The sequence below is a fragment of the Callospermophilus lateralis genome, chromosome 9, assembly GCF_048772815.1.
Source record: "Callospermophilus lateralis isolate mCalLat2 chromosome 9, mCalLat2.hap1, whole genome shotgun sequence".
Taxonomy (NCBI): Eukaryota; Metazoa; Chordata; class Mammalia; order Rodentia; family Sciuridae; genus Callospermophilus; species Callospermophilus lateralis.
This window is the reverse complement of record NC_135313.1, coordinates 38,743,272-38,767,846: the sequence shown is the minus strand read 5'-3', so window position 1 is coordinate 38,767,846 and position 24,575 is coordinate 38,743,272. Positions and strand designations below refer to the sequence as shown.

The following is a 24,575-nucleotide window of genomic DNA, read 5'->3' as shown; positions in this document are numbered from 1 at the left end:
ACCTAGACTCATCTGCACTACCAAAATATTTGAGATAATTTATAAATTTTGTTTCTAAATAAAAATCAATGTATATTAGACTCTGAAATATATCTCCAGGCTTTACTGCCCTCTTAAACTCTAAAGCGTGTATCTAACAGTAATTTTACCTCTCCATTAAGTCTATGAGGCATTTCAAAATTAATCTGAGTGAAAAACAATTCTTGACTTTCTCCCTCAAACCTGTTCCTTCTCCAAGCCTCTACTTCCTAGGCCAAACGAGGAGTGATCCTTGACTCCTCTCTGCTCACTCCTCCCACACCAGTTTTCAGTCACCCTAGTGGACTCCTAAGTTGATAATAATATAAGCGACCACATCTCTCTCTCTCTAATGCTACTACAAGAGGCCAGCTCAGATGGACTACTTCAACTGTGTAAGGAGCATTTGTCTGTGCAAATCCTGGTCCCCTGCATGACTTTCTCCAGGGGCTGGATTAACTTTTGAAAATGTAAAATAGGTCAATTAACTTCACTGCTTAAAAACCTTTGAAGCCTTCCTTTTATCTTCTTATTTTAAAATAAAATTCAAGATGCATTGATGACAATGCCATCATGATCTGGTCCTGCCATCTCCCCCGTGCTCACTTGCTCTAGCCACACCAGTCTTCTTTCTGATGCTCCTGGACCATGACGTGGTTGTTCTTCTCTTGACTTTTACACTCTCTCTAAAGTGCTTTTCCCTCAATAGTCCCCTGGCTTCCCCTTTAAGGTCATTTTGGCCTCTGTCCAAGGATCAGCTTCTCAGAAGGGTCTGATTCAGTCTGACTGACAAACTTCTCAGGCATTATTCTCTATTTCCTTACCTTGTTTTATTTATTTTTTCCATGGAATGTATCAGTTACCAATATTATAAATGTGTTTACTTATCTTTGGTTTGTTTCTCTCTTTAAAATGGAAGTTTGCAAGGTCAGAGACTTTTTAAATTCTTTAACATTTTGTTTCTCTTTAGCGTGTATCTTATCCAGTGTGCTACTGCTATGAAGCACACCCTATACTTATCTACCTGTTTAACTATTGCTACCAGAATTCTGTTAAGTTCCTCAAAAATCACGATTTTTTTTTTTTTTAATACACAGAACCAAGAACAGTGCACGCACAGTACTTGGTTCTCATAAATAGTTGCTATTAGATTTAAACTATGTTTAACTCAATGATTTAATGAGTTTCATCTTACCTTGATTGCTTTTTGAATATTAATGCATGATTCTCTTATGGTCTTCAGCAACTTATTGAACCGCCCCATCTCTTGGACAAGTACAGTGTTCATGCTTTGAGTGTAAGTTGTAGGGTACCTCCTCATTGCAGATTCAACATCAAAGTTGTTTGGAAGTTTACCTAGTATGTCACCAGCAACCTCGTTTACTACTTCATCTGATGATTTTGCACCAGTACCTGCTGAACGAGACTATGAAGAATCTAAACTATAACTCAAAAATCCTCATACAGTTCTAAGAATAGCTGCAAAGGAAAAATCCTAAGGTAAATCTTCATAAGCATGAACACTATTCTGCAATTTTATCCATGAGCCTTCACATGAGATTTATCAAAGTGATGATAACACACAGGGTAAGGGATTTCTTAGAGAAAATGATTGTAAGAGAGGAAAAAGAGAGGCAAGTGTTGTGTTCACAGGCAAAACAGAATTTGGAGAAAGCAAATAAGTTTTAGGTTTAGCTGCCTGGGTGAAGGAGAAGGATTGGATGCTGCAGATGGAGGGAGAAAAGCATTTAAGCTGGTGTAGTAGCCAAGTGATGGCAAGAAGGAGGGAATCTGATCTGCTTTGAAAAAGCTTGCTGCAAAATATATTTGCTAATAACTCTGGGGCCTACTGGTCACCAAAAGTAGAAATATAGTTTTCTCCTTGAACCTGCAGGGCAAAGAAAATAAGCTCATCTTCTCTAAGCAGTTGGAAGAGTTATAGAGAAAAGACAGACTTTAGTGATTCACGTTAGAAGCAAGGAAAGAAAATTTCAACTCAATTTTTGTTTTTTATGTTTGCAGTGACACTGTGTAAATGAATCTATATTTTCTGGAAAACCTCTTTAAATTCTCAGAATAAATGAATGTATGTATATGTGTGTGTGCCTGTGTGTGCACTGAAGGAGAATAGCATACTAGAAAATTCCTATTTTTCTAGTCCAAGGAAATTGTGTTTAGTCTTCTTTTTTTTTTCTTCAGATTTTACATTTCCTTGTTTCTATACTTTAAATATTATGTTTACTTAGGTTTCTACCTACCCTTCACTTACCACTATAAGATCCTATTAAGTTATACAATAAGCAATTATTAATAAGTTTAATTATGCTAGTAAAAGAGATATTTATGTGTATTAATACTTTATTATAATCACAAGATACTTGTTTTACAACTAAATATGTTAAAAAAAACCCATAAAGAACAAAAAAGATGATGAATGTTTGACCAAAACTAGTGCAATGTCTATTTCCACTTCATTGAAAGAATCAGATGCTGATTTCTATTTGCATTTTGACTTACACTTAGGTCCTATAAAAGTATCTAAAAATTTCTATCTTCTAATAGTAGCTGTGCCTCCATAAAAAAAAAAAAATCACACAACACCCAGGCCTATTACCTATCAAAAAAATGTAATAAAAATATTTCAGTAACAGACAGTCCCCATATATATTTATTACATACCAAAACCACATAATTGGGGTGGGTGGTAGGTTTTTGAAGGTAATATCCAATTGATAATAAGAATAAAGAGCAATTGTGTGCTATTTATCTATAATTGTTTATCTTAGCTTTTTCTTTTTTACTGCCTGTCCTTAGAATTTTCACAATTACCATTGGAATATTATAAGAATTACTTTTCCTTTATTAAATAAAATAAGTGAAATTTATTTTTAAGGAGACATCACAGAGTGTAGCCTTTTTAGAGATTCTGCACCATATTAGTTTTCTAATATTCTAAGGTCAAATAATTTTCCTATTCAAAATGGAAGACGGCAGTCAAGCATAAGAAAAAGATCTCTGCAAAAAGTCACATTCTCAACTCTGATACTTCCCTCTTTCATTTTTTCTGTTTTATGTAAATACAACAATACAAAAAGTCTTATCAACATTAACTTGCTCTCCAAGCTATGATGTTCTAGTCTCTCTGCCTCTGAATTGTGATTCACTGAACTACTGCTTACCCATTAGTATAATTGTACTTCTGATCCAAGTTTGAGTATATTAAAAGAGGTTGTTGAATCACATACTGAGAAGATACCCTTGTGAATTTAAACTTATTTGTTTGGTTCTGAGTCATTTTCTGTTGGAATGAGCCTACTGTTTTATGTGTTCTATAATGTGACACACCCCATCAAGTTTAAATAAAGCCAAAAGACACTGTAAGTAAATGTCCTGTTGTCAGACTATTATGCACTACATGCCATCTAATGTTCCTAAAGATTTACTTATTCCTGTTTGTTCACATACTTTTATGGCCACCCAGGCAACAATGACTTTAGTGCCATCAATGAGTAAAATGAACATAAAAAAATCTTTTTGACTGGTTAGAAAAATGTCACTATAGATTAGATTAGAAATAGGAGTTTTGTGGGCTTTTCTGTCAATAAGTACCCTCCTAATTCTAAGATTTTTCAGTATCTTTGGCTATCTGCCTTCGAGTCACACACCATTTTTAGAATCTAGAAGGGAACCCATAGGCTAGCAGTTCAGAGCACAGGTTCTAGAGTTGAACTAGTGGGAACCAGGCCATTGGGTTTGTGTCCTGCCTCCAAACTGTACCAACTGACATTGGGAAAATTACTTAATCTTTGTGTGCCTCAGTTTTCTAGTTGTAAAATGGGAAGAATAATACCTCCTGCCTCATAGGATTGTCATAAGTTTTACATTACTCTACAGAAAGCCCTTACAACAGTGCTAGCACACAGTAAGTACTACATAAATATTAACTGTTATCACGTTTACTTTGAGATTCCATAAAAATTTAAAAAATAAGTTAGAATTCAGTTAGTAGGATAATTTGCTTAACTGAATATGTATCCTTAATTATTAAAATTTCATTTAATCAGTATGAGAATTCTTGTTATTTAGATTAATTTAATTTGCTTCCAAAAATTAAAAAACAGTGAGCACATTTAAAGGGAGAATAATACAAGAGAAGATCTCTTAATGGATGAGCAAGATTAGCAAATGATTTCATTCAAACATACTGACTGATGCTCACGACATGATAAATGCTGGTGCCTTTGAAGACTATTCTCCAGCTGTGATGCATTTATGCCCTCACCAGTGGGGCTGCATGTCTGCCAAGGATCATCTGCATATTTCTCCTAACCCTTTTATTTTGTACTTACCAAACAATTATATGCTTTAAATGTCACGCAACCTGATAAAATATTACCGTGAGAGAATCTGTTTCTATAGGTAAAATGTTTATGAATATATGTATGTATGTTTGTAGTGCTGGAGATCTATCACAGAACCTTACACCTGCTAGGCAGGTGTTCTAACACTGAGCCACATCCACAGCCCTTCTGCAATATTTCATAAAGGTAAGTCACTAAAAGCAGTTGCTTTGAATTAGTAGGAGACTAGAAAATACAGGCAAAATTCTAGGTAGCTTCTGTCTTCAAACTGCTGCCCAAGTAACTTTGATATTCTTTTTTCCACCTTAAAGAAGATTAAAAAAAAAAAAACATACATTGTAGTTGGATAAGACTTATGTAAGAAAGAACTGAAATTTCTAGAAGCAGAATGATATTCACAGAATAGGTCTTTATTCTAAAAGAGAAGATGAAAAAAATTGCATGTGATGTACTCTGTGTTTAAATCTGTATTTAAGGTAGGTATGTGTTTTTTTTCCTTATCCTTTAAATATCTTTGACTACTATACATGAGGCTCAGAGAGCATCCCTCACAGGCTCAGACGTCAACTCGTGCACACAACACACACCTGTGTAAGAAGAATGTTATCAAAAAGCAGTTGAGTTTCTGACTGATCTTTAGTGATATCTGCATTGGCATTCATCCCAAAGATTTCTGGTGCTGGGGTCAGTGGCAGAGTCTTTGTGTATTCGATGTAGCTTTTGTGCTGAAAAAAATAAGTAACAAGAAGTTGGGCGATTAGAAATAAATTGCATTGCAGAACTTCATATATGAGAGAGATAATTTTCGACACTCAAGTTATTGAGTTGGATGAACCTGTGAGACTGGACACTGAATGCTTTAATTTTCTTTTAGTCTGGGCCCAAGTTTAAAAAACAATATGGACATGTTTTTAGAGGAAAAGGAAATCTCTCACTCAATTGGAATGGGTTTTCAACAAGGGAAGGAGAAATCTGGTAACTTCATTTAGAAATTTCTTCCAGAGGATTTTTTTGTGTCACATTCTGTTGTGACTATTCTTAACTTATCAGAATAAAAATAGTCTTTTCTAGTTTACTCTGATTATTTTGTTTAATCTTATTGTGATAAATCCACCAAAGTGAGAAAAGAAAAAAATTATCTGAAAGTTTATTATCCCAATTACTGCCATTAACATTATACATCTTTTTACATATATGCACACACATTTTATTCACATGGACTTGTACCAAAATTTCATCTCTTCCTTGATATAAATATAATCATATGCAAATATAAACAGCAAGGAAGGTTTGGTCATTGATGGTTTTATGACATGGACTTTTTTACATAAACCTTACTTCATTGTGCTTTTTTCACACTTGACAATTCATCATTAGTTATCTTATCCCCCAATTCCTCATGTTGACTTAGTCCATCCAATCAGTGATGTAAGCTCTGGGACTGATTTCCCCCTTCATCCATATTGATATCTGCACTTAGCTAGCATTAATCCCAGTGGATGATAGGGTTATGGCCCAAGAGTTACAATATGTATCTTTGTTGCATGTGCCCATGTGTTTAACTTTCAAAATATACCCTTTAACTACTGGGGATCAAATGAGAAGCAAATTTATTATCCTGGAAGTCCCTTGAAATCTATGGTGAGATAATCTGAAGGCAATGGATAGGACCAGAAGAAGAGCAGAAGGAAACCTTAGCCTAGTGCTATAGGTGGTTCTGTCACTCTCTGATGCCTCCACCTGGGTGACCTTGGACAAGTCATTCAACCTTAATGAATCTGCTTTCTCCTTTATAAAAGGGTATTTATAGTACCAATGTTAATTTGATGCTCTAGTGAAGTCATTATATTTATAAGTATTTGTAATATAAATGTTAGTTATTATTAATAATATTCTGTAACCCCTCTTGTGTATATTCATTTTAACTGGAGACAAGGTCTTTTTACCAGAAGAATTGAATTTATGAGAGTAAGCTCTCCTTGGGTAAGGAATGTTTCTAAGACTCTTCACATTACAGCACACTACTAACTCCATCTGTACACAGGGTGTGCTCTGTCCCCATGTGACTAAAAAAGCAAGGGGAAAATCATCATCTAAAATAAAAAAATTCACTGCTATCATAGGAATTTCAAGTTCTATTGCTTTTAGATTTCTTGATCTATACTTACATCGCCAGAAGGGGGGACAAAATAGATGCCACTTGAGTCAAACTTATAGTCTGTATTTTCAACTAATTCTGTACAGAAAAATTTATTCAGAATGGTGCGCAGTGTGCGGCGGTCCCAGTCGTCAGTCACCCTGCCTCCATAGTTGCATTCGCCAGTCATGTACCGAAGGGCGTCGTAAGGTAGTTCCTAAAATTGAGAGTTTAAGTCGTGAACCAGGTAAGAGGTATCAGTATAGTATTGTATGAAATTGTTCCTTGTTGAAGCCTATTATTAAGTTCTTGCAAATTTCCCTTTAGATACTTCCCTACTAATTGTTTCAGTTTCCCCCAGATCTTTCTCTTCTTTTGTATTATTTCATTTCCATTCAATCAGTGCTGAGACTAGTACTCACCTAATCTCTTATGAACTCATTTACTGTTCAACCAACATTTTTGAGTACCTACTATGTGCCAGTCACAAATGAGTTAGACCACATGCCATCCTTAAAAACCTTGCCTTGCTGAGCGACATGCAAAACAAAGCCGATATCATTCACAGATAATCAGTATTGATTTTCTTCAACACCTTTATACAGCCATATATATATTTGACAGTTGGAAACACACTCTATGTTCAATTTTACATTTTTCCAATCAAATATCATGAGATTTCCTGTAGTATTTAAAAAAAATTCTTTAAAAATACTTTGAAATGACCATTTCTATTCCAAGGAAAGTTGCTTATAAAAAACAATTTGCAATATTACTAAAGGCTTTTCTGAAAGGTCTAGCAATTGTAGCAGCCAGTTTAAAAGTTTCTGCTAATTAAGTATTTAAAGTTGTATTTTTAAAAATACTAGTGAGGCTATTAATTGTTTCATGTGTTTAATAGTGTTTGTTTTTCCGTGCACTGCCTCTTCTGTTTTTTCAACTAAAGTTTTAACAGTTTTTATTTGTATAAACAATTACAAACTGATATCAAATTTGTGGTAAATGACTTTATACTTTTCTTTTTTCCTCTTTCTTTTATCCTCTAGGATACAAATTCTAAAATGTTTTTCAATTACAATGGTATTGATTTTTCACATTGTAATTTCTTTTATCCTGAGCATGAATACCTACACACCCATCAGCAGTATAGAGAATTTTATTTCTCACTGCTCCCAACAGAGTTTTATTATTAGGGGAAACACTGATAATTAAAGCATAAAATTATTTTTAATTACTAATTTTAGTTTTGACTAAAATGTTATTTAACAATGTTTATTCACAGCTATATTTTTTTATTTTAGAAACTATCTACTGCATTCTTTTACATATCTTTCTCATCTGAATGTTATTTTTTCCTGTTATTAAAAGCTCCTTATAAATTCTGAGTCAGTCTGCCAGATAAATTTAAATGTTTTCTCCAATTTTTATTTGTCTTTTATTTATTTTTATTTGTATTTACCTTTTATTTGGTGTTTAGTTGTTTATGGTATTTAACTACAGTGATATTTAAAATATTTTAACTAATATATATACTACTTTTTTCTTGAGATTTTTTTTCAGCATCTTTATGCTTTACGTACCCTTCATATAGTTAGTTATCTGTTAAAATTTAAAGTTTATAGATCCTACATTCCAGGGATCCCACTTTGAAGACTGACTCTTCAATAGGAAGAACAGCACTAGAGAAGAGCAGGTAGTAGTGATTTGAGAGGAGAAACTTACTGAATTAGGGTTGGAAATTGTGGGAGTTGTTATGTCATAGACTGGAACCTCAGGCAGTGAATGTAGGAGAATGTGTCAGTGAGCAACAACTTGTGGACAAACAGAATCGAGCACAACTCCAGAGTACTTGATTCTACAACTGCAAATGTGAGAGGAGTCTGACCAGATGCATACCCTGTGTGCATGTGCCTTGCTCCATCTCATAAAAATAAGAAACCTCATATGCAAATTAAATAAATAATAATTGAGGTAGAGTACACATGGAGTAGCTAGCTCCCAAGAGGACTTTGTGATGCTGAGATCAGGAGGGGGAGAATTGGATTTAAGTATAAAAGGATGAAACTTGGACAATTGAGAGTTTATAAGGAAAATGATACCTGTTGTTTCAGCAGCTTGGTTATAAAAAGTACCAATCAAATTGGAGAGTGTTTTTCTCCCAGAGGCAAAGTAAATAGATGGAGTCCCCAAGTAGTAGCTTGCTGCTTGAATTGCTTTCTTGTTCTGTGGTAAAAGAGTTGAGCCCATGGGCAAGAGAGAGTGTAGATGCAGAGCTCCAAGTCAACAACTAGAGTTCAAGGTTATGTATGAGGTAGTTCACTTAAACATTGTTTATAAGCAACAAACAACACAAAAGAAAATTAAAATATCATTTTTGAGGAAGATTATATATATGTTGTGTTAATATATATGAGTATTTGCATACTTATATATGCATAGGATAATGTCTGGATACATATATCCTAAGATGTGAAGCTGATTGCCTTGGAGATGAAATTAGGATGAGAGTTGAGGAGTAAAGGATGAACTTTTCATGCAAACATACTTGCAAATACACATGCCCTTACCAAAACAAGAAAAACAAAGCAATTGCCTACCTGCCAAGAAGAAAATATATGTCCACTTGTATTTTCTTCTTTCATATTTTAATTTTTCCTATTTAGTTTCTTAATCAATTAGGAATTACATAGAATGAAAATTCTAACTTAGCAAATAACCAATTATTCTAACATATTTATTGAATACTTTTTTCATTTCCTATTCAATGTAAATGGTATTATTATTCCAAATTTCTACATATAGTAGTTTTGCCATTTTTCTATGAGAGCATGAAGATATTTTCACTAAGATTCACTTATTAAATAGACACTCATAGAGGCAAGTACTACACACATTGTTTTAGGCACTGAGAATTCATGAATAAACAAATCAAAGCACATAACTTAGTGGCTCATGATTTGGCAGAATATACTCTGCTTCCTAGCAAAAGTTTGCAATTCCCAATAACCCAGATATATCATGAACTCTATTAAGGCTGCCAGAGCCTGGACACATATATTTCTGGGCACTATACTACGTATCTTAGACACAGGATCACAGAGATGATCAGTAAGTAGACTATGGAAGATAAAAAGATCTGGAATCACCTCATACTCTTACAGGTACTCACACATGATAATCAAGAGTCTCAACCAAGGATGATCAAAGTGGTTGTCAGTCTTAGTGGATGCAAAAATCTGCCAACTGGAGGTAAACTTTGCTTCTTTGTCTGAATTGATTATTCAAGAAGAGTGGCAGAAGTAGACCAGGATTGAGCACAGGAAAGGGCAAATCAAAATAGGAGAAATATGTATAAATATGAAATATAAATATGAACTCACATTACACAGGGAGAAGAGAAAGTAATGTAGTGCATGGATTAGAGGAGGGGTGGCAGGGAGTGTGAGCAGCAAGATGTGGTTTGGACAGGATAAGAAATAATTGAGGGTTGATCAAGGTGGAGATTGGAGCATAGAGAAAGGCAACACTTAGTAACTGCTCATGGAAATAGGTTCCCATATGATAACCATTCCTTGTTCTGCTTCTTTTACCTGGATTTTTCTCTTATCTACCTGCTAACATCTGTGAATTCCTGACACTATCCCTTGCCTGGATTAATGAATAAGGTATCGCTACTACGTACATCAGAAAACTAATATGAATCAAGATTTCTCCCTCTACCTTCACCATTTAATATCTAAGTCATTTCAGTCCTTTCCCTTATGTATCCAACTGTATCTCTACCATGTTCCCTATCCTAGCTTAAATGCTTTGTAGTTTAAACTCATAACATCTCCTGTCCGGGTTATCATGATGGTCTTCTGTATTATTTCCCCATGTTCTCATCAGGTGACTTAAAACAAGAGAATTTTACTGTCTAATAGGTCTGGAGGACAGAAGTTCAAGATCAAGGATCATACTCTCTACAGTGCCTTCTGGCTTTTGATAGCTCCAGGTTCTTTTTACTTTGTGGTAGTCAAACTATAAACTGCTTTCATCTTCACAATGCTGTCCTTCCTCTGTGTGTGTGTGTGCTTGTCCAAATTTTCCTCTTCTTATGATAACACCAGTAATACTGAATACCATTTATGTATGATGTTAGCTGTAAGTTTTTTGTAGATGTTCTCTTAAGGAAATTCCCCTCTATTTCTAGATTACTGAGAGTATATTTTATTATGAATAACTATTGGGTTTTGTTAAATGCTTTTTCAGCATCTAATGATATGGTCATGTGATTTTTCCTCTCGAATCTATTGATATGATGGTTACATTAATTATTTTTTAATGTTGAACCAGCCTTGCATATCTGCATACAAATGAGTCTTCACTGCTGACTATATTTTAAATGAGAATATATTCTCCAGATATTCAGAACAAATTGCTAATTAGAAGAACTCTTCATTTTTTTGTTTTTGTATTATAATCATTTTAGTTCAAATATTTCCTCAGATACTGTATAACTGCATTTTTTCCTCTATTATCATCTTTTTTTGGCCAATATTACTACAAGAAAGAAATTTATCAAATTAATGATTCATTTGAACATTTTGCCCAATTTAGATGCTGTAAAATTGAAGGCTTTCTCAATTTATTGCATTTAACACAGAATAAGAATTTGTCCAATAAAACACAAAAACTCGGATAAAAGATTTTTCACATTTAGTTATGCCATTTGAGCTCTTAATATTTATTTTCTGAGTTCCTTCTTTGCTTTTGTAGAAATAGAGAAAATATCATGCTAAGTGAAGTACGCCAATCCCCCCAAAAAACAAAGGCCAAATGTTTTATCTGATATGTGGATGCTGATCCTTAATGGAGGTAGGGTGGAGAAGCATGGGAGAAATGTAGGAACTTTAGATAGGGCAAAGGGGAGGAAGGGGACGGGAGTGGGCAGGGGAGTAGAAAAAATGGTGGAATGAGATGGATATCATCACCCTAAGCACATATATGAAGACACAAATGGTGTGACTCTAATTTGTGTACAACAACTACAGACATGAAAAACTGTGCTCTATATGTGAACTATGAATTGAAATGCATTCTGCTGTCATGTATAACAAATTAGAATAAATAATTTTAATAAAGAATTCGATTTAAAAAGTTTGCAAACCTTTTTAAAAATAAAATTTATGAAAAGTTCAAAAAATTTAAATTTCTTTTTTTTCCTTTTTTTATTGGTTGTTCAAAACATTACAAAGCTCTTGACATATCATATTTCATACATTTGATTCAAGTGGATTATGAACTCCCATTTTTACCCCAAATACAGATTGCAGAATCACATCGGTTACACATCCACATTTTTACATAATGCCAAATTAGTAACTGTTGTATTCTGCTACCTTTCCTATCCTCTAGTATCCCCCCACCCCTCCCCCCCAAAACTTAAATTTCTTGATACTCCATTGATTAAATGAATGAGTTTCAATTAAATTTGAACAACACTCTAAGGTATAGAAGACCAACTTTTTTTAAAAAAGCTTCATATCCTTATAGGCACTTCTAGTTGACTTATCAAATAGTTCTTCAAAGACATAAACCTAGAAATCCAAATGTAAATAGGTTTACCACCATGTTGTGGGAGAAGAGGAAGGAGGGAAAAGGAGAGGAAAAGAGAGAGACAGTGTACCAGAATTGTAGAGAATGTGCCAGGTGTGGTGACACACACCTGTAATCCCAGCAGCTTGGGAGGCTGAGGCAGATCCCAAGTTCAAAGCCAGCCTCGGCAATGGCGAGGTGCTAAGCAACTCAGTGAGACCCTGTCTCTAAATAAAATACAAAATAGGGCTGGGCATGTGACTCAGTGGTTGAGTGTCCCCTGAATTCAATCTCTGGTACTGCATCCCCCAAGATGTTGATGTGATATTAGGCTTTTTTTCCAGAATCTATACTTCAGGTTAATACCAATGGCTAAAATAGTTTCTTTTTTTGACAAATGGTTCAGATTCTGGAATAAAGATATATTGACATGTCTCTAAAAATAAAGCCATGCTCTAGAAAAGAAGAAAATTGGGGTCTCTCTCTCTCTCTCCCCCCCCTCTCTCTCCACCCACCTCCTCATTTTGGAGGCTGGTAGATTTATGGTCTTCTCAAGTCCTTTTCAAAATAAATACAATTGGTTTCTAGATCTCCATAGATGTTTATGTGTCAAAATAAATAATAAAAAAATAGGTTCCTAGAGACAAAGTAACATCCTAACTACCTACTAGAATAGTCATAATATCCCATTATAATAAAGTACTATTTATTAAGCTATTGGGAACTACCCTGCTATTTATTTTATAGGAGTAGAATTAATCAAAGGTCCCTGCTTACTGTACAGATACAATGTGATAAATAATGTGTGGTTTTTATGATACCTCATACTGGTTCAGGAACATGTGGAGCTGCTGTACACTGATTCTGAGATCAGTCTCATTGAACTCATAAGGAATATTCCACCCTAGGGGTCCAAATTTCCTTCTCTCTTGTACCAAAGCATGAAAGAAACAGAGGCCATAAAGCATTTTCTTGAATTCTTCCTGCAATGAGAAGAAATTGTGCCACATCATTATTTTTCTCCCAACATTGCATTTTACTTATCATATTTTAAAATGAAAGTAATTAAATTCCTTTGCTTACAAATAGGATAGAAATATATGCATCCCAAAGCATAACTAAAACAGAATTGTGTTTCTACTGACTCCTCAGGCAAAAAAACAAACAAACAAAAAAACAAAAACAAAAACAAAAAAAAACATGCTTATTTTTATTGTATTTAGCATACATAGCTAAATGCACTCAATTTTCAGGAAGCATAGTAAACTCATCTAATTTAATGTTACCTTAAAGGATTTTGGAGGTGCCAACTCAAGCATCACAAGGCAAAAAATGTATGATTCCAGGCTACCATGGAAAATTTCAAAGAAGATTTGAAATTTAAACCAATTAAATAGCTTCAATACCCACAAATAAAATACCAAATGGTCAAAATACAGCTTGAGATTTCCTCAGATATGCTAACTCCTGTTTTGGAAATTCACTTCTCCCACCAAGGGAGAAGGGTGTGTGAGATCTGCCTTCTACATTGAAATGCTGAGAAGGAAGGAGAGTTAATACTTATTCCCTGCAGCTTGGACAGGTGGATAAGTGCAAAACTAATGATTGAAAAAGGAGAGCAAGCTGTGTCTGCAGAGTAGAGGACTGAGAAAGAGAGATCACCACACCCGTCTGACGGTGGGCTAAGTTGGTGGGAATCTCAAGGATCAGATCAGTAGGCTTGGGCTAGGCATGGAAGTCAGTGGTCATTTTGAAGGTTCTGTGGTCAAAAGGACTTCTACAAGGGGGTGGAAGTCTATATTCCAATAGTAAGAGTTTGTCTGAGGGGAATGTTGTAGAACCAGAAGCTGAAGGGTCCAGGAGCTGCCATCTGAAAGCAAGGCACTGCCAAGGTGGGTGGGTCATAGTCAGGGGTAGCCAGTAGTGGAGACTAATGAAAACTCACAGAAGAACCATAAGAGAGTCAAAGAGTTATCTTTAAACCCCTGTCTGGTTCAGAGACCTCCAAATACTACCACCTAGAACAGGAATTTCTGCTCGTTCCCTTCTCATCCCCCAAATACACTCCAAACTGAGTGGTCGGTATCAATAGCTATCAAATATAAGAGGGGTTATAAAAAGATGCCAGCTCTATCCTCTTCCTGTGATGGCATGACACTCACTGACTATAGGCTCCAGGTAAGATGCTAGGAATGAAATGTGAAGTAGTAACTAATATATTGCATTATACTTTTTGGTTTCTGAATCAAGACTGGCTTTGCAATTTAAAATGATTATAGAATATTTTATTAATTAACAAGAACAAGAAAAGTCACAGGGATGCCTGGAGTTTTATCCAAGAGCAAAGGAAAAGTTTTTTCACAAAATAAATTTAAAAAAAAAGAAAGAAAAAGTAGCATATATTTAACCAAAGAAATTGAAGTTAAACATATTGGGCCAATTCTAAAACTATTTTAGATATATAACAGAATTATCAAATCTGAAAATGTGTCATTGTTGTTGGAACCAAGATAGAAGAAAGTACATAGAAATATGGAATGAAGAGAAGTAAGAAAGAACCATGGAAAAATGCACTCAAATTGGAAGTATTGGTATGGAGTCATCATTTCTACAATATGGATATGGAGATACACACACACACACACACACACACACACACATATGCACATATCCTTTTTATAGGTATATGTGTGTATATATTTGTGTGTGTTTATACATGAATTTATTTCCAAGTTCTTTCCAATGACAAGGTCAAGAAACAAAGGCAATGAAGTAGCAATTAGCTTATCTAATACAAGATTGTGGTCTCTAATAGCATTTGTCGTTAAAAGAAAACAGAACTTTTCAGAAAATTGGCAGGTTCTATGACTAGGGTACGATGGATACAGATGATTCTGGAACATTCTATGCCAGAGAAGTAAAAGGCTATGATGATACAATAATATTTATTTTTAAAATATGGGACCTGTAACAAGTAAAAAGAAACCAGAGTATCCACTGCCCAAATATGGAACAAAATTGAACACCAAAAGACTTCAATAATGAGTTATAAATCATTGGAAATGAATTCCTCAGAAATTTCCAAGTCTGTACCAATAATAAATAAATGGGAGAGAGAGGATAGATGTTGCTTATGACTGTGTGTCAAGTGTCAAATGTGCAGAGTATTGCAGTTGGAAAATAATTACTTTGCAGCCATCACAGGAATAACTCAATCAGGGAAGAACCATCAATGGATAGTAAATCTGAGTGGGAGGATGGATTTTGATGAAGAACAGAATATTTACATGATCCTAAAGATTCTCCTCACAGACTTATTATTAATTGCAAGGGGGAAAGCAGGTATTATACAGTGGAGAAATCAGCCAATACCTTGTCCAGGTGATCAAAATTAGTATCTCCAATAAGGAACAAATGGGTATCACTCATATGTATATGCATGTGTGTACATATATGCATACATAGACATATACATGTATGCACAGTTGGCTTTCCATATCTTCTGCTGGCTCTGTGTTCATAGATTTACTCAATCTCACATTGAAAATTAAAAATTAAAAAAATATATTGAATACAGATTTTTCCTTGTCATTATTCCCTAAACAAGACAGTTCAACAACTATTGACATAGCATTTACATTATATTACACATTGTTAAGTAATTAGAGGTGATTTAAAGTATACAGGAGGATGTATGTAGTTTGTAAATACTGTGGCATTTCATATAAGGGACTTAATCATCTGAAGATTTTGATATTCAAGGAGGGTCATGGAACCAATTCCCCGTGGTTAACAAGGGACAACTGACATATAAAGAAGACACAAATGAAGTTATAAAGCAAACAGGATAATATACTAATAAAAGGTAAACAAGGATAAAGGATATTGAGGTGTTCCTTATGCTATTTTTATGCTTTCAACTTTTCCATAAGTTTAAATTATTTTCAAATAAAAAGTTAAAAAAGAAAAACTGAAGTGTTGCTTTGACATTTAATGAGGTTTGGATTGGGACTGCATTTTGTAAGTGTCTGGATCTCTAAAATCTGTGAATACTGCTGGTGAGGCCTTTTGATCTAGAAGAAAGGGGGGGCTGAATTACATTTTGCAAAGACTCTCCATTCGGCCTATCAGATGCAGAAATGCCCTCGCCACCTGTCTGGAGGTAACCTGCTTTCTCTGGGCCTAATCAATGCAAAAACTAGTCAGCACAGGTCTTAGAAGCTCAGGATAGGCTTTGACTTAGTTTTAAACATAGGTACTTATTTTTAGTGCCTGGGCTTTTGTTTAATGAAAGCACTTCTTTATTTCTAATGTTTTCTTTTGATGTACACTTAAACCATATTCAGACATCAAGAGTGTGGGCTTTTTAATGGCAAAACTTACTAAGGTTCATAACCCCTCTTAAAAAGAAACTCTTCCATTTTTAATTATGGTAAAAAACACTGTGAAACAATTTTAGGTCACAGACATTCATGCAGAATTCTAATCATGAAAGCAGTGGGTGTTTTCCCTGCTCGCCTGGTGATGCTGAAAAAGACCCTTATGAGTCCCATCAATCAAGGAGGAAAATCATTTTGGCTCTCATTATAGTTATATGGAGGAAATATTTTTATGTTTTAATTTAGAGATATGGCTCCAAATAGCAAAGGGCTCAGTTAATATCCTGAAACAAGATTCTCCAACCTTGCAGATTTGTACTGGGAATGGCTTACAGCTGACTTTCTAAATAGAAAGCTACATTATTAATGACACCCCATAAGATCTCAACTGAGCAGGAATGAGGCTGGTGGTAAAATTAAAATAAAATATTAATAAAATTGACTTCAGCACAGTCAATAATCAGTAATCAAAACCAACTGCACTGCAGTGCAGGAGACCTATTTAATTTGTAGTTTTACTCAGTGCACACATCCCTGATCACCAGGGGCCACTTGAATTGCTTTACAGGCCTAGGTAACAAGACTTAGCTATTACTAACAGGCTTTTTGCAGCTGCCAAAAAACTCAGGGTCAGAGATCGGGTCCATGAGGTATGATCGAATGATATTAGCCCGTAAACCTTTTGGTGCTTCATTGGTCATTTTCACTCCATTCTGCAGTACTGACACAGGGAAAGTCGGAGATGGGTAACTTGTCAACCAAATTCGGAAATCAGGATGTGTTGATTCTGGGCTTAACTCCTGCAAGAAAATAAATCCGATATAAATGAGTAGATAAAATCCAAAGAAAAATCTCAAGATTATCTGTGCAAGGGATGGGCTGGGAGGAGGAGGAAGCACTTCTATAAAATAAGAAATGTAACAATCACAGTTTTTAGCAAAAGCCTTAAAATCTATTGCTGCCTCTAAACCAATATACTTCATTGAGAAAGCCCAGAGTGTTGTGATCTCCTTGAGAAAGTTAACTCAGAGAACTAAAAAGCTTATAACATTGATATATACTTCAGAGTTGGTAAAAATAGAGACTAGGACATTCCCAAGTTCTCATATCTGAACTGATGTTGCTGAAACATTTACAGATAAAACAATTCTCTGTCCAGAGCTAGATTAAGACTCATCCCTTCTTGCTGTAGCCAGATTGAAAGAGTAAGTAATACACTGAGATAAGTCAATATTTAGATAAGCAAAGATTTTTTTTAAAAAGTATTTTAAAGAATAAGATGAACTAAAGCATCAAAACTTACCACTATTTGTTCTATTTGGTTAAGGGGCCAAGGACTGAACACTAGAGGGTAATAGAAGTCTCAGAACTGTTCTATAGGGCCTGGGAAAAAATTATCAAGGACCCTTTTCATTCTTTCTGTCCAATCTCACTCCAATTGTCCATGTCAGTGGTGTCTGCATCTCTTGAAAATTCAAATCTTTATCAGTAACAAAGTTTTTGAGCACTCACAGTGAAGGAGAGGGGTGGTTTAGGAAGGATATATAAGTGTCTATGTTCTTTAATAACAAGAATTGTGGGCAAAAGCACCATTTTGTTTTGTTTTTCCCTACTGGCTACCCTAGGTATAATGACTTAAACAATATGATTAATGGGACATTAAGCCAAATTCACCATCCCTTGGGCACTTTTTCCATTTTACATGACTATGTGATGGGTATTTATATTATAATTCGACAGGTCATGAGATTGGCACATGAGAAATCACAGGAGAAAAGGCACAAATATAAAACCTCCACTATAAGGCCTCAAGTATGAGGACATGTTGGCAAGGTAAACACATAATATAAAGAAGAGTTTTTCAGGTAGATATAATATCTATCACAATGGTCTATGTTTTTGAGAAAGAATGCCGTTCAACAAAAGTAAAAGAAGTTCATATGACAGAAGCAGATAAGTCAAGATGAGAAGTAGGTAGACAACAAACTTGCAAAAGTCAGATCATGAATGGTCTTCTAAGTCATTCTGAGGTTTGACCTTTATCCTCCATGCAATGGGAAGCCACTTAAAGGTTTCAAGCAGGGAAACAATATTCAATCACTAATCCAATACAAATTTATTTATTGTCTCCTATGGACCAGGCACTATACAAGGTGCAGAGACAAAAGAGAGAACAAAACAAAGTCAATTTCTTCACAGAGCTTCACTGTCATTAAGATTCAGGCAAAACAGAGTGTGATAGGTGGCATAAAGAAAAAAACAAAACCATCTATCCCTTGAAGATTTTGTTGGATAGCTGGACAGTGCAAGTTCTATCATTAAGCTGGGTGTTTGGTGGCCTGAGGGACTCCCTTATCAAAGGGAGGTATAGGGGTGACAGAGTCATGGGTATTTCCTGTGGAAACATTTTCTCTGTGTTTATTGAATTCAGGTCCACGATTTCTGTTTATTCTGTTGAACTACATGGAATTTTCAGCCTGGAATTTCTGTCCATCAAAAACAGGGAAATACTAAAACTCTCTTAAAGGAAAGTGGGAATAGTTCCCTTTTGGTTTCATATTGATCCTCCATGACAGGGAAGCTGGCCAAGAGGATGAGAAGTGAGTTAAACAAAGTTGTGTTCTAAAGCCTTCTGGTGTAGAGTGGACACATGAATTTTACCTTGAATAGTCTCCTTCGTTGCTTTTGTTCTATTGTGGTAAAAATTAAATTGGGTTATATCCCCACTATGATGGTTTACTCTCATCTTTTGGCCTGTTCCTCTGGATTAAGAATATTTTCATATTACTGGATAAACTCTTGTTCCCGTAAAGGGAACTTGCCAAGGCCTGATTGTGTGCCGTCCTCTGTTCCTTCAGAGAGAATCCTCACTGTGAGCCCATCACTCCTGGAATCTAGCCATGCCACCTACCTGCCACCCTCCAAATTAAAGGACAGGAAGGAGTTACTTGAATGGTATGTGTTTCACTAATTAGATTGAAGGAATATAACCAAATAAATATAAACCTGCTTTTTTACCTCACAGACTTTCTCAAGGGTTGGCATCCAAGAGGTGGCAAGGTGACAATTCTGAAGAACAACCCACGTTCCTTCCTTGACAGCTTTTTCTAACATCTTCATAGCAATGGGACCTTGGCCTTGACCAAGAGATAAAGAGCTAAGTTTTGAACCTCCATACCCCTATATAAAAGAGTAGTAAAGATGTTATTTGACATCACAGTTTTAGAAGAATCAATATTGTTATTAACATTAACTCTGTTATAGTTTAATTATGAGGCATCTCTCACAGGTTCAAATGTATACAGCCCTAATACACTCAAGTAAGCACTTATATAAAATAGAAGTTAATTCACGTAGGAAACAATCATGGTAATAAGCAGAAAATTCTTTTGGGTCTTTGGTTGTTGATATAAAAGATAGAAAAAATTAAGACTTTTAATATAAGGAGATGAAGGGAATCATCTCTCTTGTAACAACTCCTAAAATTCAAAGCTGAGAAGAAAACTATGAATAGACCGATGAATGTGTCCTATTTCCTTCAGATCTTTTTTTGTGTCTACTGAAAAAAAAAATGAAGAAAGTAAAAAAATTAACCACTAATTTCCACACAAAATTTTCTTTAAAAAATTCTGTGGAAGTGTTTTCTGGAATTAGATTCTCCTCTATTCTGATTCATCTGTGGCTTCTGGATTTCTATCATTTCACTATAGTTACCAACACACTGTCTCTCAGGAAGAGGCCTTGGATGATGATAGCAGGATCTTGGGCCCTTGCTAAATGCCCAAGACTTACTGTCACTCCATAATACTGCTTCTGGAAAAAGTGGAGATAGCAAGTGAAGACAATGCATGGAGCAGGACCTATACCAGGGCCAGAAGATAATCATGTGGTCTAATGTGAAAGTGATACAAACAGGAACAGAGCTCAAGGGTCACCTACGTCATGTTGATCTGGAGACGTGAGTCCCTCATGAGACTGACACTTTATACCACCTCCACTGTTTCCACTCTAGTCTTACCACAGTTTTTGCTCTTCTTGGATTTTCAACTATTTGGTACACTCAAATCAATTCTGTACATTCAAATAAGAATGGCTTTATATGTTAGATTAAATCATATAATAAATTATAGATTAGATCATGTCACTTTGTAACTTAAAACCCTACCACATTTTCCCATTTTATTAAAAATTCTTTCTGTAGCATAAAAAGACTGTGAATGTTCTGTTCCTTCACAGATGTCATAACTCATCTCCTCCAATCATGACAGCCATGTCCTAACATTTCTTTAACAAAGTTCAGTTAGACAGCGAATAGTCTAAGATACAAGTATTACATTATGCAAAATAAAATGAATTATGAAAAAATAAATTGACCTAGTAGAAAGCATTTAACCTATAAGCCATCTATAAGTGGTCTTTGAAAAGCTCCTCAACCTCTCTATACCTCATTATCCTTCTCTGTGAAATGGAGTACCACCACTTACCACATAGGATTCTTTAAAAGGAAAAAAAGACACATGAGTTAACAGTAGATATTACACACTCGAAGTAGCAGCATTATTTTATATATCTCAGCAGTATTACCACAAAAAGTTATTCTGATTATACCAAAATAGGGGAAAAAAAAAAAAAAACAACTCAGAAATACCCAACTTCCTGTTCATTGTTACTTTCTGGTTCTAGACTGTACGACAAAAGAACACTTTTAGTGAACTCATTTGAATTATTTTTAAAGTCTAAAAAAGTAGGTAATAGGACTAATTTGGTAAAGTGACTTAATGAATAATTGTCCTGAAAAGTCAGCAAAGGTCTTCTTTAGAGACTGGAGAAAGGCAGGCTCAATGAAGGTTCACCCTGGGGACACTGTCCAGATTTGAACTTAGTAAGTCAACTCAAGCTCATGAACTGTGCAAATGATGTCACAGAGTTCCCAGCTCACCCCAAAGAAAGGCAAATGCCTCTCAAATCTGAATATTGGCTTTACAATTTTGGTAAGGAGCTATTTTTAGTGCCAGTGTTGTCATTTAAGTATCATTGTCTTAGGATCCTGTCAACCTCCAGAACCCCAAGTCTTTCAAGGGCTGAGTGACAATTCTTGCCTTTTGCTCATGCCAGAGGATTTCAATGGTAAGAAAATATTGCTTTAAAAATAGTAACATCAGATAACCTCATCTATTGTAACATACCTGATCATCAGCAAATTTTAGAAGGGCAGCCATTGGATCTGCTCCAGGAGAGAGCACGAAAATCAGTGGTGCACAACAGTTACTATCTCCAAATGCCTTGGATAAATCAAAGGGGGGTGGCTCAATGAATGCACGTCCCAATCTGTTGATTATAAATTCTTGCACCATTGGAATAACCTACAAAGATACAAGAATATATTTTAAAGAATAGCCAAAATTTTCCTAAAATATTAAAAAGTTCAGATTTGAAGGAGAACTGTAGATGTTTTAATTAGGTATTCCTCCCTCTGCTTCCCGCCCAGTACTGTGGATTGAACGCAGGGCCTTGCACATGCTAGGAAAGCATCATACCACTGATCTACACTCCCTAGACCTTTTAAAATCTATTTTTGAGAGATGGTCTTGCAAAATTTCTCAGGCTGGCCTTGGGATGGTCCTGCCCCAGCCTCCCAAGTAGCTGGTATTACAGCCATGTGCCACGTCACATGGCTAATGTAGGCATTCTTTAATGGTGGAGAGTTAAGCTATCACTATGTACATAAATGTGTTTGAGATAGAAAAAAGTTATTAATCAATGAATTAAATAACAGATAGTGAGTGGTAAATGACACCAAATTCAAAGGCATTTTTGTTCCTTTTAATGAATATTCAAGAGTTGATAGGTAAAGAAGAAAAGGAACTTAAATTCTAAAGTTTTAAAACAATGATTATGTTCCAAAAGCCCAAACTCAACAGTAGAAAGTTTCATGTAAGTTATACAAAGTTTCCCACGCCATCAAGGATGGATGGATAGGGGCTGGGGATGTAGCTCAGTGCTAGATGGCTTGCCTAGCATGCACAAGGCCCTGGGTTCCAACTCCCGTATTAAACCCTCCCACCAAAAAAAAAAAAAAAAAAAAAAAAAAGATTAACATAGTTGGGAAAGGAAAATAAGGAAGATGAAGAAGGAGGAAAAAAGAAGAAGGGGAAGGGGAGGGGAAGAAAAAGGGACTTGTTATGGGAGTTCCATGAAATGGAAACAAGCCATATACCACCCCCCGAACTGGCCCCCCAAAAACAGACAAGACTCTACTGTGTAGGGTTTCTAATATCATGCCTGATAATTTTCTGGGAACCTGTTTGAGAAAGAGCAGAAGTCTGTGGCTTGGGTCTCTGCTATGTGGTCCCTTCCAGGTACTGGTGCAGGAGTGGAATTGTGTTAACAGTGCAGTTCATTCCTTTATTCTGATGAGGTGTCTGCACCTGGCATCTTCATTGATGGTACTAGCTAATCAAGACCCAGGTGTGACTGGAACAAGTGATACAGGTAGGTTTACAAAAACAGTATCCCTGTATCTACTTTAATAAATTATATAAAATTTCGCCCTCCAACTACATAAACTCTTCCCTCAAACATCCTTTGTTCACACTTGCTCTTTCTTCATATTGCAGGTTCCCCCATTAAGAAGCACAATAAAATTCCCTTGAACTGTGCTCAACATCAATTTGCTTTGTCAGCAAAAACCAAAAGTAGTTGAATATGGGGAAAGAAAAGCATAATAAAAAGGAAGCATAGATTGCCAGAAGGAAAATGTGAAGAGGAAAAATAAGTGACACACCTGTGCATATTTTTCCTGACATTATTCTCTCCTACATTTTATTTGTAGATGTATTTGTGATTTTCATTTGTAAAAATAGGTAAAAACAAATGTCAATGGATCTTTCTCCAAGAAAATAAAATATTTAAGTTATAAGTTGGGTAAATTAATAACATTCTTTAAATTTCTACCACACTTAGTAAAGAAATCAAAACATTTGTTTAATTGTAGGAAGACATGGACATGGGAGACAATGGACAATGTCTCCTGCTTGACTTTATAAGAGCTGTAGGCATGTCCTTGAAGAGTGTAGTTGAGAAAGAACCCTGCATTTGTTAACACAGTCCTTGATCCTCTGAAAGAGTTTTCAGGCCTTCTTTACTCTGTTAAATACTGAATTTTCTCCTTTGCATAAAATACAACTAAGCTGAATTAACAATTCCATGTTAAAATATGGAAATACTGTAGACTTCTTTAAAACTGCTATATCCATTTTCTGGTATTACAAATTGATTGATTCCTTTTCAAAGGATGTTGTCAGTACTACTTAAAAGTTTAAAATAAAAATCCTAGTAGATAAGAGACTATTAAAGTAAACAAACTTCAGAAGAACAAGGGTTATCTCAGGAAAAGGAGTAATGGAAAATATTTTTTGAAGGTCCAGAATCACTCCAAATGAATACTGGCTCATATCCAAGGATGGAATTCTGTGAACACACAACACTCCCAAGTTGGGTTAGCAATTAAACTAGCTGCAATTTTTTTTTCAACTTGGAGAAAACTGCAGGAGCAAGTGGCCAAGTAACTTAAAAAGATAGCCTCCTCTGGAAAAATTTATAAGTATCTTCAAACTCCAGTTGCATGTCTTTTGGAATATCTATTTTATTTTGGGTTTCTAAGTAAAAATTAGTGATTTTCACATTGCCTTTAAAAAGTCAGTCCCGTGTTTGCATGTGTTTGTGCTACGTACGTGATTGATGTCGGAAGCTGAGAACTATGAGAGAAATATCCCAAATTTAAATTAGACTTTTTAATTTGTCCCAATATCTTCCTAGATCCCCTCAAGTATGGAAAAGGTATGGATGAGTGAAAACATATTTATAAATGCTGAGAAAGCAAGGACTTACTTAACAAGATGTATTGTTCATGCAAAATTGGTATCTTTTGAATGAACAAATGAATAAAAAAATCAAGATGCTTACTTTTATAAGGGTAAGGGTTCTAGTTACAGAATTTCTAAACAAAAAAATCAATAATAAATTCATTTATACATAATGTTTTATTTCTAGATAAAGTTTGTTCATGTTCCAAATATTTTGAATTATCACAGATGCCAAGCT

General features: G+C 35.1%; 1 protein-coding gene across 1 annotated transcript in view; it reads right to left on the bottom strand.

The window, feature by feature from the left end:
• Dnah7 (dynein axonemal heavy chain 7) overlaps positions 1–24,575 on the bottom strand; it is a 289,014-nt gene that overhangs the window by 16,307 nt on the left and 248,132 nt on the right. Inside the window, exons 54-60 of the mRNA XM_077110312.1 lie at positions 21,659–21,835; positions 19,491–19,652; positions 17,072–17,272; positions 12,915–13,076; positions 6,548–6,733; positions 4,967–5,104; positions 1,214–1,444 (exon numbers count right to left, since the gene is read on the bottom strand). Of these exons, the coding sequence (XP_076966427.1) occupies positions 1,214–1,444; positions 4,967–5,104; positions 6,548–6,733; positions 12,915–13,076; positions 17,072–17,272; positions 19,491–19,652; positions 21,659–21,835 (1,257 nt within the window). The remainder of the gene's footprint in view (positions 1–1,213; positions 1,445–4,966; positions 5,105–6,547; positions 6,734–12,914; positions 13,077–17,071; positions 17,273–19,490; positions 19,653–21,658; positions 21,836–24,575) is intronic.